At 51.9% G+C, this 18195-nt stretch overlaps 1 protein-coding gene and 1 pseudogene across 5 annotated transcripts in view; both read right to left on the bottom strand.

Moving 5' to 3' along the window:
- Nucleotides 1-594: 594 nt before the first annotated feature.
- Nucleotides 595-18195, bottom strand: part of SIL1 (SIL1 nucleotide exchange factor) — a 214269-nt gene continuing 196668 nt past the window's right edge. For all 5 annotated transcript variants that reach the window (XM_025852270.2, XM_073887800.1, XM_073887798.1 and 2 more), the window contains 3 exons: nucleotides 5352-5448; nucleotides 4751-4915; nucleotides 595-1114 (listed from right to left, as the gene is read on the bottom strand). In XM_025852270.2, the coding sequence (XP_025708055.1) occupies nucleotides 758-1114; nucleotides 4751-4915; nucleotides 5352-5448 (619 nt within the window). In that variant the 3' untranslated portion in view covers nucleotides 595-757. The remainder of the gene's footprint in view (nucleotides 1115-4750; nucleotides 4916-5351; nucleotides 5449-18195) is intronic.
- LOC112808977 (ATP synthase F(0) complex subunit f, mitochondrial pseudogene) lies at nucleotides 9291-9580 on the bottom strand (annotated as a pseudogene).

The raw sequence follows: 18195 nt of genomic DNA, 5'->3' as shown, positions 1-18195 counted from the left end.
CTCCATCAGAGCCAGGTGGGGGAAGGAACAAGCATGGGTGCCCGACCCTGCTGTAGTGCTTTATGCATGTTTTCTTTCTTTTTTTTTTTTTTTAAAGATTTTATTTATTTATTTGCAAGACAGAGAATGAGAGATAGAGAGCACGAGAGAGAAGAGCGTCAGAGGGAGAAGCAGACTCCCCGCTGAGCAGGGAGCCCAATGTGGGACTCGATCCCAGGACTCCAGGATCATGACCTGAGCCGAAGGCAGTCACTCAACCAACTGAGCCACCCAGGCGCCCCTTTATGCATGTTTTCTCACACTTAATGGCACTCCCCTGTGACAGTTGAGAAAACAGGCTCAGGGGAAGGCAAATGACTTGCCAAGGTCACAGAGCTACTGGGTGGGGAAGAGCTGGGTCCCAGCCAGGGTTTTCCAACTCCTGAGCCCAGACCCTTCCCATGGGGCCTATTACTGGATGCCCTGGGCTGATCATCCCCCGTGTCATCAGGCGCTCCTCAGGTGCCTATTTACCCAACCTGTGGGCTCCTAGATACACGGTCCCCCAACCACAGGACTGTGTCCAGTCTGCAGAGACACACAACAGACAACGGCCCTCATGCCTCCATTTAATGGCCAAGCCAGCACTGCCCAGATGATGTCCAGGCCCCAGGAGGGAAGTCCTCCCTCCTGGCTGGTGTCCCCTCAAGAGCCCAGCCAAGCTGGTGCCCGTCAGCTCACTAAAGTCCCAGTCCAGTCCCAGTGTTGGGGAGCAGCTTCATCTTAACTCCTTCAGCAAGCTGTTGATGGAGCCCAGCAGTTCCCGGAAGTAGCCCTCATCCTCACCGTCTTGGAGCTCCAGGGCGGCCAGAGCCTGGTACTCAGCCTGCAGGCTGACCAGCGTTCTGCTGAGCTGGGGGTCCTGACGGTAGCGGTCCCGGCAGGTGGCCAGGAGGGCACCCAGCGTCTGCAGCACCTTTTCTCGGGCATCGTGCTCAGGGACGGCCAGGAGGTGGGCGGTGATCTCGCACCAGCCCTGCTCCCGCAGGCCCGGCAGGAGGTGCACCTGGCGATACTGCTGCAGCTTCTCTGGGGACGTCTCCCAGGTCAGCTCGGCCTCCTCCTCAGCAAACATCTGCCATCCGCACGTCCCGGCACCAGGGGTGGGGTTGGGGGACAGAAGACACAGAGCGGTCAGGGCTGCCATTCAGATAGGAAGGCAATGTGGCTGACCCATCTTCCTCCATCCTTCTGGGCCTCAAAGGCCTAGGGAGGGAGACAGCCAGCTGGGTTCACGACTTCACACGGCCTCCCCCACCCATCCATCCAGAGGTTCATTTGCCTCTCCATCCATCCGTTCATCAAAAACAACTGCAATATGCCAGAGAAACCAAGATGGAGACACGATCCCTGCCCTCAGGGAGCTCAGGGTCTAGCAGGAGAATACTAATTAACTGAGTAATTCCTAAGTAGCACAAAAACTTTAGTTCAGCAGTGCACTGTGGGGGCCAACAGTCTGGGTTCAAATTCCTGCTCCACCACTGATAGCCGGACGGCCTTGGGCTGGCACGGTGTCATCTCCTGTGTGACATGACCCCTTCAGGGCCACACACAGCCAGTGCCCAGCACACAGCACCCCCGGCAGCGGGAGCTCGGATATCAAGTTAGAGTCACACCGTCTGTACCTCAAAGCACATTGGCCTCACCTCTGCTGGATCCACCCTCTCAGAGGAGTGAGGGCCCAGTGCAGAGAGCAGGATGGCACTTCCCTGAGTTTGGAGGGCTGCGTGGGAGTTGTCCAAGTGGACAAGGGTGGAGGGTCCGCACACAGGGGGGTCGCAACAACAGGCTGAGGACCACCTCCCGTGTGAAGAATGTCAGGCTGTTCTGGTCCGTGGGGCGTGAGGGTCCAGCTAGGCCCAGAGCACACAGAGCCCTGGCTGTGTGTGGCCTTCATGCCAAGGGCCTGGGGAGTTGAGACAAGTTTGGGCAGAAAGTCACAAGCTTGGCCGGTGGCTGTCAAGTACAGAAACCCAGCCCCATCAGCACAATATGGTGGGAGCCATGGCTGCCAGGCTGCCAGAGGCAGACATGCCTGAAACCTGATGAGTGACCAGCTTCTTTCAAATGTCGGGGGAAGGCTGCGCAGAGGTGGAGGGTGAGCAGGGGTGGGGATGTGCTTTGCTGGCTGTACTAAATGTATCTGCAAGGAGAAAGAGGAATCTCTGCCCTTACTCCAGGTAAGAATGAGGCTGCCGAGGACAGGGAAGACAAGAGGAAAGCCCAGGCGAAGAGCAGGGGCCACAGAGCACCACCTGATGGCCTTGGGGTCTGTTGGGGCTGGTGGAGGAAGCAGGGACAGGCAGGGATCAGCATCCTGGCACAGAAAAGGATGAGAGGGCTCTGACAGTCCTTTCCTAAGCTACCCCGCGCGCCCCAGCGGCACCTCCGGAACATCCAAGTCCCCACTGCCCTCGGCCTCTACCCCACGTCCACTGCTCCTTACTGCACCAGTCAGCCCCCTGCCTCCCGCTCCTGACCTGCCTCCTCCAGGCGGCTGACGGCAGACCGCTGTCCAGCCCCACACCCTGCACAACTGGGCATTTCTGATGTTCGTCACCAATCCCCTCCCAAGGACTTCAAGGCCCTGCAGGGTCCACCCCGACCTGTGCTTGGCCTCGTCCCCACACACACCCTCACCCGTGCACCTGTCACACGAACTGTCCCCCAGAGCCTTTAGGGTGCAGCTTGGAAGCGCACTCCCACCTAACTCCAACTCCACAGTTAACTCACCCCTCAGATCTCACTGCCTCCCCTGATTTGCCAGAACAGGTCAGAGTCTCCCAACTGTGAGCCTCTGCAGCCCACATGCTCCAGGAACTACTGTGATGAAAGTCTGCCCCAAAGCACCAGGAGGGCAGGGACGGTGGATCTAGACCAGCACCGGGCAGGACAGACATCCAGTCAACACTCGTGGAAGGAACCAGTGGGGGGGGGTCACCCGTGTCCCTTCAGCTCCATGGAGGCAGGAATGGATGTGGACTCATGACCGGAGGCCAGCATCTCATCTCTGTAGAAGCACCAATCTGAGAGGTGGGTCCACTCTCCATGGGAACTCTGCAATGCAGCTGCTACTTTCCCACAACACCCTCAAGGTGTAGGGCACCTCCAAGGGCAACCTGGCACGCCTCCACCTCATGCAGCTCTGGACCCAGCCCCGGGCTCTTTCTGAGGAAGGACAAGAACAGAGAAGCTCCAGCTGCCTCAAGCACAGTTTGGCTGACACCTGTCCTAAGCTTACTGGCTGGCTGAAACTCCTCCACCATACTCCCTGCCTGCAGAAGGACAGTTATCTCTGTACTCTCTGCAGAGAGACACCAGTGTTTACAGCACCCCGAGTTTCAAGGTGAGCTCCGGGGGCCAGCTGACTCAGGTAACTCTCCGGTGATACGCCAATGCCGTGGCACCTGCCACACCAGGACTGGGGGCAGCAAAGAGACACTGAATTCACCAGAGGAGAGGTCAGTTTCTCCTGGGAAACGCCAAGCCGACATGCAGGTCCTGCTCCAGGCTTGCTGGCCTGTTGCCAGGAAGTCAACTGTGCACAGGCCTTATTAACTGGATGTGAGCTCCACATGGCTGCCTGCTGTTCTGGGTTTCTGCAGCTTGGAGAGAGAGAAAGAGGGAAAGAGAGAGAGGGGAAGAAGAGAGAGGAGGGGGGAGCGCGAGAGGCGGAGAAAGAGGCAAAGAGAATGGAAGAGAAGGCAGGCCCGGAGAGTCAGCGCACACACAACAGCAACTAACAGACGGAGAAGCAGCTCTAGACAACTCTGACCCTCAGGCTGAGGCAGGGGCAGGCGGGCGGGCCCGGGCCTCTCAGCCTCCGACACTCAGTGGTGGTTCGGGCGGCTGCCCAGCCCTGCTCCCCGAATCCGCAGTCAGCTGTTCTAGGGCGAGTGTGGCCAGAGAGGCAGCTGACAAAGCTCTGCTAACGCTCTCTGAAGCTGCTGCATTCAGAATCCAGACCTGGCTGGCTGCACTCTCTTCTTAATTAAGACACCTTTCAGGCTCACAAAGACCAAAGTGGGTTGGACTCTCCTGCCAGGTGGCAACAACAGGGTTCCCCGGGCCCCTGGAGGGCGGCCATTCTGAGCCCTTGCCCAGGGCCAAAGCTCCCAGAGGAGGCACCTCCATGTTTCTAGGCTCTAAAGATCTAAGATCTAAATCTCAAAATCTAAACCTAAAAATCTAAAGATCACGTTTCTAGAATCTAAAGATTCAGCATCATTCCAGCCTCTGGCTAATTGGTGTTCCGGCTGCTTCGGGGGCTCCCAGACACAGCTGCTCCGTCCCAGCTGCTCCCCATCACCCCACCCTAGGCTTTAGCCAAATGACCTGTCATTCTATGAAGGGCCAATCCTGGCCATTTCTGGCCCTCCATCACGCTGGCACATTCTGCCCTGCGCCCCGCCCCCACCCCCCCGCCAGCGCCCCTGCCCCTTCCCGTCCTCACCAGCCCTCAGGTTTCAGTTTAGCCGTCACTTCCCATGGGACACCCTCCCTGAGGCCTCAGAAACTCCGGGTTTGGGGCCCCAGGGAGGGGCTCCCACAGCCTCCCTGTCCGCCCAGCACAGTCTGACACGTTTTCTTGGGAGCACCGTTAGGAGGATGGAAGGCGGGCTGGAAGAGACGTGGGAGGAGGCCAGGGTCAAAAGGCCAGAAGCAAAACAAAGCAACGTGACGTGAAGGCACCACAGGTCTGGGCACTCACCTTTTCAGTGACCAGGTCATAAAGCAGAGTGACCACACGCACAGCCAGCACCTCTGTGCCCTTCGCCTGCACCAGGCTCCTCAGGACCTGCAGCCCCCCCAGTTTCAGGAACTGCTGCTGGGCGTAGGGGAAGTGTCGCAGAAGGGAGCACAGTGCAAACAGGACCTGCAGAGGGTCGGAGCCACATGGAGCTGGCCCTGCTCCGGGGCCCAGCAAAGGCAGCCAGAGGTACCCCACAACCCCAGCCCATGCTCCATTCTTCCCGGCCCCACCCGCCCCCGCTCAGGTCCAACTCCACCCCAGAACACAGGTCCGTGAGAGCCAGAAGAGGGGTCAGACACCTCCAACACTGCCCCCTGGGCAGAGTCCCACCACAGGAACCCAGAGGGTGGTACGCCAGACTATTACGGGAGCTGAACGTAGGCTTCCAGATGCCTCGGCAAGTGGCCATGCTGCGTGAGGTGAGTGGGACCTCTTCCCCTATGCCAGCCAGTGGATGGATGACCACTCAGGTCCCCAAGGGTGACAGGGACAGCCTGAAAAGGGACCCTTGCCACAGATGAACTAGGAGCTGGACAGGAGGAAGGGAGCAGATACACACCTTCTTCTTTGCAGGGAGAGGCTGCTCTGTAGCCAGGATGACCAGCAGCTTCTGTAGGGCTCCCCCTTCAATGGCCTCTACTTGGACCTTTGGGTTGCTGGAAGGAAAGCACAGGACAGCAATGACCCTGCCCCTCCTCACCACACTGGGGGCACGCCACTGCGCTCAGTCCAGGCATCCGGCGGGGTAGGGGGATGAGAATGTCCCAGTCACTCCCTGGGGAAAATTAAGGTGCTCAAGGGAGGGTTCCCACTTGGGACAAGCTCGAACTTAGCTGGGCGAACAGGTGAAGGGCTATACGTCCACCTGGGTACAAAGGCCCATGGCCAAAATGACAGGGCCAACAGCTCTCACACTGTCCTACCCCCCAGGAGCCAATGGGCTGGAGTGATCGGGGAAGAGAAATCATCTCCACCCTTTTAAGATCTCTTGATGCTGAAGGTGCTACTCAGTGTCCCTCCCACGAAAGCCTTCCTTCACACTCCCCAGGCCTACATTGGGTCTTCCTCCTTCCGTCACCCCAGGCAATCACACACTGGGGGGCAATTACTAAAAGGTCTGTTCTCTGAGCATGAGCTCCTCCAGGCCACGTGCTGGGACGCACTCCTTTTTCCTCACCTGGGGGAGCACACAGACAACATGTGGTCAGTGCTTGTGGGAAAAAGACAGCAAGAACAAAAGAGATCCAGGCAGCCTCTTAACCTGAGCAGATCTTAAAACAGGAGCAACCCAGGTGCCTCCCCATTGTGAGAGTAGCCGCTGTGATTGCGCCCGTGTTCTCAGCATGTTCTCAGCGCTCAGCACACAGCCTCTGCCCTGCGGCCCGGGAAAAGCGGGCCAGAATCAATCAACACACAGCGCACAACCAGGACTGTACCAACCAACACACAGCAACCCCGTAACACTCAAAACCTAGAACTGCCTCTCCAACTCCTCTCCCCATTCTGGGCTGGAGAAAGAGAGAGGAGGTTCAAACATTCAGGCACAACTCTCCTGGACGGAAGCATAGGGGCCTGGCTGGTGAGACCTCCACAGCGCAGGGTGCCAGGCGTGAGACATGTCTGAACCTCTTGCTTTCCAAGATCAAATTATGATCAATTAGGGAGGAAGTGACAAGCACAGGGACCTGTTAGGCCTTCAAGGGAGGTCAAGGCTCCCTCGCCAGACACTTAAGAGGCAGGCCTCAGAGAAGAAAAGCCCGAGGCCAGAAGGAAAGGGAGGGGCCGGACCAGGGGTCACAGAGTGGCTCTCACACTCACCCAGACAGCCCACAAAGGGCACCGAGTCTCTTCGTGGCTCTGGCTGCTTCACCTTAGCAAGGCCACAAGCTCCCTGGGGACCCAAAGAGCACCTGTTCCTCCTAACCCCCAACCTCAGCAAGGGGCCCTCACGGCATCGTGGAGAGTGAGGCAGGGCCTGAGACCCAGAGGAAGTGGGAGGCGGGGAACAAGAGAGTTCACACTGCACTTACAGGAGAGGGCCTGCCACACAGCAGGTGCTCCGGCCAAGCTGGCCCGGATGGCGTGGTGATGGGGCCCGATCCTGCCAGGCACCAGCTTCAAGTTTCAAAGAAGACCCAGCACGCTGAGCCAGTTTTCCTGCTCTAAATGGGGGGGGTACGTGGGTCCCTCTGCATCCTCTCAGCTAGAAAGGACGTGCAGGGTGGGTGCTAGCCTGTCCCACCGCAGCTCCACTGGTGTGTCTCAGGGGCAGCCTGGCGATGGGCCAGGGTCTCTGGGGAAGGGAAGCTGACAGCTCCTCTCCAGACAGGCAGGTGGGCACCGATGCAGGGGGGCCGGGGAGCTGAGCCTCTCCCCTGCCCCCTGCTTCCCCCACTTGAGAAAGGCAGCTGCTTCATCAAAGCGTGAGCTAATCAGGACTGTCTCTGCCATCATGTGCCTGAGGAACACTCACCCGCAACAGGCAGGGTCTTTTCTAGGAAAAGAGGACCATGCTGAGAAATTCACACAAACGTCAAAAGCTGCCTCCCAAGGAAGGAGGGCTGCGAGACCTAACATCACATCAGCCTCACAGGGAGCACCATGTGTCATAGGCCCACACAGTGGCAGGGACAAAGTCCTCCAAAGAAAGCACATGGAACTTTGTGCTTGTCCATGGATCTGCTGAGAACAAGACCTAGAGATGAGATCATCACCCGGCCAACCCCAGAAGACAAGGGCTGTCCTAGGAGATCCACTTGAGCAGGCTGGGTACAGGGACCCATCAGGGCACCACCCAGAGGAGCAGCCCTGTCACGAATAGGAGGCAGTGTTGGGAGAGAGGGGAACTGTGCTCACCCACATCTTACTTGTTAGGAGGGGAGAGAAGGCTCAAACCCCTAAAGGAACCAAAGCACCGACAAGAAACAAAGTACCAGGGCCTAAAGGGGAGGGCACATACTGTGTAGGCAAATCCTCAGGATCCTCCAAAGAGGGAGTAAACTGACTGGGAGGAAAGGAAAGACGCCAAAAGCCAGGAAGAGATATGGCTTCCTGGGTACTTCTTGTCCCCGGGACCCTGACATAAGTGACAGAGGGCCATACAGCAGTCTGTCCTAGGAAAGCTGTAGAGATGGGCCGCTGCTAGGCAGCTGCTCAGGGAAGCCCCACATGCAGGATGGGTCTTCGGGGAAGCTCAGCCAGCCAGGATCCACGCAGAGGAGAGAGATCACACCACCAGATTTTACTTAGAAGTTACAGAGGGAATGAACAATATGGAACATTAGGCCAGACCGAGTGGCTCTGAACCTAAGGCCGGTGGGGGTTCTGAGAAAAAAACAGGAAGGTCTGGGCTGGAAGAGCCAGGAGGGCTGCACTGGAAAAGGGACACTGCAGGAGGCGGAAGAAGACACTTGTGCACAGGAGGAGGGGCAGGTACTCAGGGAAGAGCACGAGTGTGTGTGGAGAGGCAAGACCACTGAACACACAGCTCCCCAGGAAAGTCATGGAAATGGGGCCAAGAGGCACAGCTGACAAGTAGGTGCAGGTCAGGAGGCCAGGCTGCTGATAGTGCCAAAGAGGTCTGCTGGCTGGGACCTAGGAAGGATGATGCAGGGCCCAGAGCCTGCCCAGCAAGCAGAACCTGCCCCTGCTGCTCCTTCCTCAGCAAATACCAAACCCAAAGTAAAATGAAGAGTTGGTGACAAGCTCCTTCAAGCCACACAGAAGCCAGAGAGGGCCCAGGAGCAGGACAGTGGCCCTGGGGACAGGAGAGGAGATGGTGGAACACTCTGAACCAGGCACAACTTACTACTCCCAGGTCAGGTCGTCTGTGGCTGTGGGGTGTGAGCCTGTATCTGCCCGGCATCCCCTGTCCCACCTCTCAGTACTGACACTCTTGCCTCCCTTCCTTTGAGACACTGTTCCCTCTCCCACTCCTTATGACCCTGATGGGGTGGGTCCCAACTCCCAAAGCCACAGAGAAGGGCTTGTGGATTGGGTGCTGATCCACCATGGGTCACCCAGGACTGGGCAACCAGAACCCTGAGTCTACAATGGAGTCAGGACAAAAAGCAGCTCTTTTCTCCATAAGATAGGCTGCTATGAGCCAGGAGCACCTACAGTCACGGACAGTGGCTGGGTCCCTCCCCGTCCCCAAAGAGAGAAGCTCATTAAGGTAGGACAGAATAGAACTCACACAGAAAGAAACCAGAGGGAAAAAGTGAAGGCCCAGTACTTTGTTACTTGCTGAAATCACTTTCATCAGGCAATAAATCGACTTTTCCACCTGCAGCAGAGTCCTGAAGAACCTGGGTGAGGAGAGCAGGCCCATCGGCTAAACACGGGCCTGTGGCCAAGCGTGGCCTTAGCAGCCCTGGGCCTTTTCTTTTCTTTTCTTTTTTTTTTTTTTACCAGTCATCTTTTATTGGATGTTAGTTCTGAATTAGAATATGAAAGGATTCAAGGGTGCCAGGCAAAGGTCATGGTCGGGAACGCCGAAAGTGCCTCCACACCGGGCCCTCTTCAGCGGTACTTGCGGAGCCGCTCGTGTTTGAGTTCCTTGTAACAACCACAGTGGTTGAAAAGCACATAAGCTGCCAGCACCATAGAAATCCCAGCCACGCCCCCTTTCTTCACATTGACATACTTGTTGTAATACCGGTAGTAACCTCTTTGAAATGCTCCAGCAATGCCCTTAGGGGTGAAATCCCGCATCAGTATCCAGCTGGGCAGCTCTCCTAGTTTCACACCCATGAGCTGCTTCTCCTTCACTGGTACGACTGACGCCATCTTGGAGGCCCGGGTCCCTGGGCCTTTTCACCTGACCAACTTAAAGGAAGGTAAGGTGCCCACGTAACTCTGCGCCCTATGCCAGACTTCAGGGGCTCCCTATACACTTCAGGCGTTCTGTATAATACCCTCTGACAACCGTCTTTCAGTTCTGCCCAGCCGAGGGGCTAAGGAACACAGCAGAGGGAAGGTGGGGAAACTGAGGAAGGGAGAGCTTGTGTTTCCAAATGACACTCAGTCCAGCCAGGCAGGGACAGGTGCTCTGGGCGTTCGAGCAATCCGCTGTGGAGGGGCAGGTACCAACATGCTCTCAGAACCTCTCCCTCCCCCAGCAGCTTAGCCTTGGGCTCTGAATGTTCATTACTCTGTGCTTTGGGGGATGAAATGCCCCAAACGGCCGAGTGAGGTTAGGGGATGTACAAGGGCCAGGGCCTGCAGAACCCTTGGGAGGAAGCCTGTGACCAAGGGCTGACGACCTTGAGCAAGTCCTTTCATTTCTATCGCCTCACCTATGAGGCAGAGCTAAAAATATCTTGTGTTAAAGATATAACAGCTAAGGAACAAAGGCCAAAATGCAGCCAACTGCAATGTGATGGAAACATTACAATTAGGGTGCGTTTGCTACAAAGAGCCCAGACCACATCCTCCAGAACACAGATGTCCCAGGCACAGACATGCAGGCCTCATCTGCCTCCCTGCCTACAAACCCATGTAGGGGGAGGGGTGGAAAGGTGGTTCTTGCTGGCTGGAAGGTGGGGAGCCTGACCGTTGGGGATTTGAGCGTGTTAAAGGGCAGGGGCCTGGCTTGCCTCTCAGCGACCTCCGTGACGCTGGTGTGCTCCAAGTCAACAGAAGGATATTAAGGACGTGGCTCGTCTCCGATGAGATAAATGAGACTAAACCTCGTTCAGGGCTAAGCTGGCTGGGCTGAGTAAATACCATTAGCACTTGGATTACTGGGATGTTCACAATCGGCAGGCAAGTCAGCTGTCTGTGTGCAGAGGGATGGCAGCAGCTGCTACTTTGTAAATCTTGGGTGAGGCTGGGGGGTAGGTCACAGAAATGGAAATGATTACATTTGCAGAAACCAAACGGTTTGGGTCAGGGTGACCAATGTAGGTGATCTGCCAAGGGTCAGAGATCACATTTCAGCTAAGCAAAGCTGAGCAAGTGTTGGGGGGCAGTCTGGGGGGAGGTGGTTCAGCTGATCCCAGGGTGTACAGCCAAGCCCAGCCATGGGCCCCATGAGAGTGCCGCCCACGAGATGCCCTTCTCCCTCTCCGGCACTCAGGACAGGCTGCATAATTTTCAGGGCCAGTGCAAAATGGAAATGTGGTACCCATGTTCAAAAACTATTAGAAACTTCAGGATGGAAAGGGCAGAGCATTACACCAAGCACAGGCCCATCTCAGGCCGGGGTCTCAGGCTACTATACGGTCCCACGGCCACAAAGCAGGTGCTGCTGGCAACAGGGCCTGTGTGCACAGTAACAGGAAGCACACAGAGATCCCGTTTGGGGCGAAGTAGACTGAAAAGGGAGTTTGAGTAACTAGAAAAGGACAAAAACTGGAAAAGGCAGAGACTTCTGGAATGGAAAGTAAGGGGTAGGTTGACTGGGGCTGAGTAAACACCAAGGTGAAACCCCCAAAGCAAAGCCTGTGTCATCTGGAGTCCCACTCCCAACGCAGACTCTAGGCTTGTCCACGCATGAGGGTATGTGCTCTCTCCGGAGTCCTCACTATATTTCTAAGTAGGATAATGATTCTTTTTTTTTTTTCATTCTCTTAGTAACAGAGGGAAAAAAACTGCCATTGTTATGAAATACTCCCTGAGAGGAATCTACACAGTGTGGAAAGGGGGCAAATCTCAGGGGAGGACGTGGTTAGGCTTAATCATTTGCAATCCTTCCTGATGAAGTGGTACCTGCTCACCTTCTTGCCCAGAGAGAAGGATTCCTTCTCTGCTGGCCTCACCTTGTCTGTGCCCTAGCGTGTGGCCTTGATCATCTGTGGAACACAAAGATTTGCAGGATGTGTAATCTTGAAATAGGCAGTTCATTAGGGATCTATACTAGCCTGCCATCTAGGGATTCATGGGGGTAAGCAATCAATTAGTCAATCAAGAGATGGACAACTACCAACCTGAATAAAAATAGAATAGGTTCACCAAAAGAATAAATACCACATACAACTCTTCCACATGGAAGTGAAGCCCCGAGAAGAACCAAAACATCCAGCCTGTAACATGAGGCTCATACCACAACTAGGATGATGGGAACCACAGTGGGCCACTTCAAAAGTTCCATCTGGACACGGAAAGGGTAGGAGTATCACTGGACCCATTCATAAACAGTTCACCACCAGAAGCCAGTCGTGTAAGCAAATGTGGGGCACACACAATTCACCATAATGATACTGGTCACAAGAGCATCTCTAGGAGGCCCTCTTTGTGCACACAGGTGCACGCATGCACGTGCATACACACACAGATCAGATGCCCACCTCTGGAAAGAGAACTAGGGCCTCAGAGGGTGTAGCCCCAAAGAATCTTAACAGACATCTGCTAGCTCTCATACATAACTCTGCATCACAATCACCAGGGACACTGTTTTGTTTTTCCCCTCAAATGATTTGAGACTGGGCACTTTAAAAATTACAGAAAATTACACAGAAAACTTACAAAAGAGTAAAAGAACTCCCATTAAGATTCACCAATTGTTAACAATTTACCACATCTGCTTTTTAATTCTCTCTCTATATATATTTAGACGTATTATTTTCTCTCCTGAAACAGTTGAGAGTAAGCTGCCTCTTTACCCCAAATGTATCAAGTGCGTCTCCTAAGAACCACAGTACAATTATCCAAATGAGGAAATTAACAATATATGATCTACAGATATTCAGATTTTACCCACTGTCTCCAAAATACCCCTTTTATAAGAATAATTTTGGTCTGTGGTCCAATCCAGGACCCGGCACGATGAATTCAGCAGCATGTCTCAAGTCCCCTCGACCCCTGACACCCCCTCCTTAGTCTGTCTTTGTCTTTCACAACACTGACAGTTTTGAGGAATGCAGGCCAGTTGCAGAATATTCCTCAGCCTGAGTCTAATGTTTTCCCATGGTTAGATTGAGGTTACGCATGTTGGCAGGAACACCATAAAAAGCAACGTTGTGTCTTTCTTGGTGCATCTTATCAGGAGGCACCTGATGTCAGGGAGGCCCACAATGGGCTGTGTTCACTTGGATTACTGGTCACAGTGGTGTCTGCTAGATTTCTCCATTATGAAGATGCTATTTGTCCCTTTGAAATTAATACATACTCTGTGGGGAGACACACTCTGGGATATCAAGACAGCCTGTTCCTCATCAAACTTTCACCCACCAGGTGTTCATTGATCATTCTTCTTTAAAAATTATTATTACTGTGATGTTTGCCAAATGATGATATTCAAGCTCAATCACTGCTTCTACCTGTCTGTGTTGGCAGTCTATGTGAAAGAAGAGGCTTTCCTATTTTTTCACTTACTCATTTCTATCAGTACGGATTCATGGATTCTTAATTAATCTATGGGTTATAATCCATTTCTATCATTATTTATTTTGATGCTCAAATTATCCCTGATTTAACCATCAAAGCCTTTTCATACTAGCTTCTGTATCTTTTCTACTTATTTCCACTGTTCTCTAAGCACTTCCTTACTTTCTGGCCCAAGATGTTCTTGCAAAAGGTATTAGCTATACCAGCTGTAGAATCAGCCATTTCACCAAGGAGAACTTGGGGCACTTTTTCAAAATTCTAACAGATTCTAACCCTTATCCTACACATACTGAATCAAAGCCTCAGCAGTGGGGCTCAAAAACCCGATTTTTCATAAATGTTTCAGCTGATCCTTACCACTAAGCCTGGCACTGATGTGAGGACCAACATTTGGGATAACTAGACCCAGTCACCAATCTTTTACCTGGTACAGCACCTCTGATAATGGCCCAGTATTTGAAGAGTAGAGCAGTAGGGGGCTCCCCATCAAACAAGGCAGCTTTCTGCTGCCTTGAGTTTTAAACTCTTCTAATTGCTTGAAAAATGTCTTCTGATAAGGAGTTGAAATCTGCTTTCATGAAGCTTATTTATACCCCCTGGTCCCAAGTCTGCCCTCTCAATGTAGAGAGGGTCATCTGACTCTGTCTGGACAGGTCATCCCTTCTGAAGCTCAGGGGCAGCCAAATGCCCAGAGAAAGCTCCCCTCAAAATCTGGCAAACCTACCTGCAGGGCTCCCCCCTGGCCAAGCCCTCCAGAGTCCAGTGGGCCCAGCTGCCTCTGCCCCAGGATCACTCTGCAACTAACGCCTCAGGTCACGGATAGGTTTTCGGCAGTAGTGTTGCAGAACTGACTCACACTGCACCTGCCTAGATCCAGTCCCTGAAAACTGTTCACATGATGAGCCAAGGGTTCTCCAACATGGCCCTGAACCTAAGTACAGACAGCAAAAACCAAGTTACCAAAGGTATGGGTAGTATGACATCATATATTTGTCTCTGGGTGGTAGGATTTATTTTTTAACAACAAATGTGGGTTCTTATAAAATTAAGAATTCAATAACAAGATTTAAAATGTCACTTTGCCTCCCAAGCCCTTCATCCTAGCATGTCACTCCACCTTGGGATCCTCATTCTGTCATGTACCCAGCATGGTGGTTCGCCCTTTCTGATCTGTGTCACCTGCCCCCATGTCCTCATGTAAGAATCTGAATGCAGGTCGGACAGGACAGAGTCTGACATGAGATCTCTGGCACAACAGCACTGTCAAGACTCTGTTGTGGACACTGAACTATTTGTAAACAAACATCTATTAGAGGTCTGATTGTTCAAGTAGCTATAAATCCACATGTCTTTATCATTATTTCTCTGCCTATTACATTATCATGAGATTCTGCTGAATGCTTTCCTGAAATGCACAGTCCCTCAATGTCTGTAACACTCATCTAAGCTCCCAGGACAGCTAATCCTCCTGAAAAGGAAGTTCAAACTGACCCTCTGGGGTGCTGACAAAGTTCTGTTGCTTGACCTGGGTTGTAGTTGTACGTATGTATTAATTTCCCCTCCTTTTTTAAAGCCCCCCCCTTTTAAAGTTTTATATATTTAAGTAATCTCTACAGCCAACACGGGGGGGCTCAATCTCATGACCCCGAGATCACGACCTCAACTAAAACCAAGAGTAGGACGCTTAACCGACTGTGCCACGCAGGCGCCCCAGGAAGACCATTCTCCTTAAAAGACAAGTCAGAGGCAAAACAAAACTAGAAGGGAGGACGGGGATGCCCTCACCTGCTACAATGACTCATCTGCCAAAGCAGGGGGCTGACGCCCTCCTAGCCATACTCTCACTCTGAATGCTAATTGCTTGGGCAGGTCCCTTTGTTCTCAGTGTCCCAGGTCTCACCCACCCTGGTATTCCTGACAGTGTTGTCGGAGCTTCACACCCTTCTCTGTTTGTTCACCCTTTTTCATCTCTTACACAAAAACTCCACTCTAACTGCTCGCTGTGCAGCCATGTTGGCCTCTAGGCATCTTCTCCCTTATTCCCTGCAGTAATCACCTATGACTGCATCGAGCACTTTTCACTTCTAAGTCACCCTCCTTTTGAAGCTCTTGCCCAAACATCCTATCTACCTGCTCCTGGGCCTTCTACGCTCTGCTTTCCCCCAAACTCAGAGAGTTCTGCATTTCCCTTGGCTTCTCCAAACATGGCCACTTCCTGCTAAGGTCCCCAACACTTCCACTTCACTGAATATATCCTTTCTGTTGCTCAGAACATAATTTCAGTGAGGCCCTTTTCCTTATGGTTCCCTCAATCATCTGAGAGATGAAACTGTCAGAAAAGTGAGTTAAGAATTAAAGCAAATCAAGAATTTATCAGAGTCCTGTTTTCTACCGAAGGAGATTTCCACCTGCTCAGCTACGTGGGGACCCAAAGCGCCACAACAATTTGCTTCGGCACCAGTTTTGTAATCTCAGTTCAGAAAACCTCTTCTACACTGAGGGTAAATAGCTGACATCTTATCCCATGGCTAGTCTGTATGTTCTTGGGTAGGCCAAGAGCCAGTGATGTCGACTTTTATTTCACCCAAAGCCCAAACTCAGTGAGCAAACTGGTGAATAAAAGTTCCTCTGGCACCAGAGAGAAATGGGCTCAAGTCCTACTTTCAGTATTTTCAAGTTGTGTGATTTGAACAAGTTACTTAAAACCTCTTTGGACTTTAGTTTCTGTATCTGTAAACAGGGATTAGTAATATTTATCCCTTGGGATTGCTGTGGGGATGAAATATGATAATATATAAGGAGATTAGCACAATTCCTGGCAAATAGCAAGCATTCAATTAATAGTTGTTTTATCATAAGGTATTATACTATTTAATGAAAATTACTATTTTTACTCGTCTGCCAAGGAGCACCTGGGTTTTCAGGCTTCTCAAAAGTAGGAGGGGCCACCTGTGGTTGGAGACAAAGAAGGACCACCTCCCACTGAGTGGCCCTAGACTGTCATTCTCACCTCCTCTGGCTACATGGACAAAAGCAGGGCAAAAAGAATTCATGGGGGAGAAAGGTAATTAACAAGCTAGAGGGAGAGATTGGGAGGAAGGATCAAAGAAGCTAATTAGAGCTGGCTAAAGGGAGGCCACAGGGTGGGTAACATGCAAGATTGAGAGCTAAAGAGAAATTATCTGTGGCCTGTAATTATTCAACAAATGCCTCCCAGTAATTGTCTCAGGCAGTCTGAGGGAGGCAAGCTAGGAGTAACAAGGTTAAGCAGAAGAAAATTTAGACTAAAGCATATGGGAGATTTTTTACGCAGTCAGATTAAAGAACATAGAGAGGATGTTACTTGAGGTCATCTATACCAGCTATCATCTATATCTCCATCACCCAAGATGCTGGGGGGACCAGAGCAGGCCAGCTCCACAGGGTAAGAGGGCTGCAGGAAATCACCTAGCCAACCTTTGTTCCCAACTGCAGGCCATACTCCTTCTCTAGAAGCCCTTGGTGGCTCAGGAAGGAACTTCCTTACTCACCCAGATCTTGCTCTCAAGGGCTCAGAGGTGTGTGCTGGGCAATCACTCACCCTTCCCTCCAACTTCCTCCTCCCCTTTATCAGAGCCAGTGGAATCAAGTGGGGCCTGTTTGGCTTTTGCCACAAACTGTAGAAATGTTTATGAATGAGCCAATCTTTTTTCCCCCGTTTTATTGAGAAGTAATTGACATACAGAGCCATCTCTTAAGAGCAAAAGAAAAAGCAAAATTCGTGGGATGGTCTATAGCTGAAAATGACAACACTGAAACTCTTCGTTTACAAGATTTGGAAGTCATATAGACTACAAATCTCTCTGCTGTACAACATACATAACAAGTCCCCAAAATATCCTTTGTTTGCTGAGGTTCTGCTCAGATATTTAAGGTTTCTGACAGTTTAAATATGGTGAACAATATGGTAAACCATTCAAATATTTTGCATCATTGGTATTTGGAAAGATCTTTATGAACAATTAGTTATGGTTCTGAGAGGGAAATGCAGCACCCAGTCTCCTGGTTCTCTGTGGGGGTGGATCAACAGGGGCTCCCCGGCTAGCTCCATTTCGTGTGGCTCCTCTCCTGGGTCAAGTAAGCATGGGTTTCCTGCCCCTAGCCACTTTTGTCACACTGTAACAGAGGAGAAAACTGGGTGGAGCGGGTCTGGTGATGACTCTAGGGCAAGAAGGACACAGAGCTTCCCCTAATGCAGGAACCGAACTACAAGGCCTGCCCTTGCCTGAGGTCCTTAGTCCTGAGTCACCAGGCACTGGAATGGGGGCCTACAAGGAAAGAGAAGACTTCCCACTCTGTGAAGGTCTTTAAGAACTGGAGAAAAGCTCCAATTACTCTCAGCTTCTACAGACAGAATGATGGATGGTTCCGTTTGTGAGCATGGTATTTGTCTGACTGAGGCTCTTTGTCCCAAAGGTTGGGCAACAAATCCTGTGCCCAGCGTGCACAGGGTCCTCAGCTAAGCAGCTTGGGGCCAGAGCAAAGAATGAAAATAGTTGGGGCGCCTGGGTGGCTCAGTTGGTTAAGCAACTGCCTTCGGCTCAGGTCATGATCCTGGAGTCCCGGGATCAAGTCCCACATCGAACTCCCTGGGAGTCTGCTTCTCCCTCTGACCCTCTCCCCTCTTGTGCTTTCTCTCTCTCTCTCTCTAATAAATAAAATCTAAAGAAAAAAAAAAGAATGAAAATAGTTCTTGCCCCTATTAGACAAAATTAACAGCCAACAAGGACATGTGGAGAGGCACTGTATTAGACAAGTCACTGTGCAAGAGTCCAATGTTAGGTGTAATCTGAAAAATGGACGGCTTGACCAGGAAGGTGCCCTGGAAGAATGACCTGAGTAAGACCAAAAGTCATTAAGATAGGAGGAAAAAGGTTACAAGTCTGTATGTATTACCCAAATGAATTCAGATAAAAGTCTTTCTTCCCCTCAAAGAAAATGTTAAGAATCACCTTCCACAGACCTTTTAAACTCTTTTTCTAATAAATCGTTAAAAGGACTTTTGCTGGAACCATTCTGAATCCAACAAAAAAGTT

This window comes from Callorhinus ursinus, unplaced genomic scaffold (assembly GCF_003265705.2).
Source record: "Callorhinus ursinus isolate GAN/ISIS: 27379988/994484 unplaced genomic scaffold, GSC_fseal_2.0 scaffold83, whole genome shotgun sequence".
NCBI lineage: Eukaryota > Metazoa > Chordata > Mammalia > Carnivora > Otariidae > Callorhinus > Callorhinus ursinus.
This window is presented reverse-complemented; position numbering and strand designations above follow the sequence as displayed.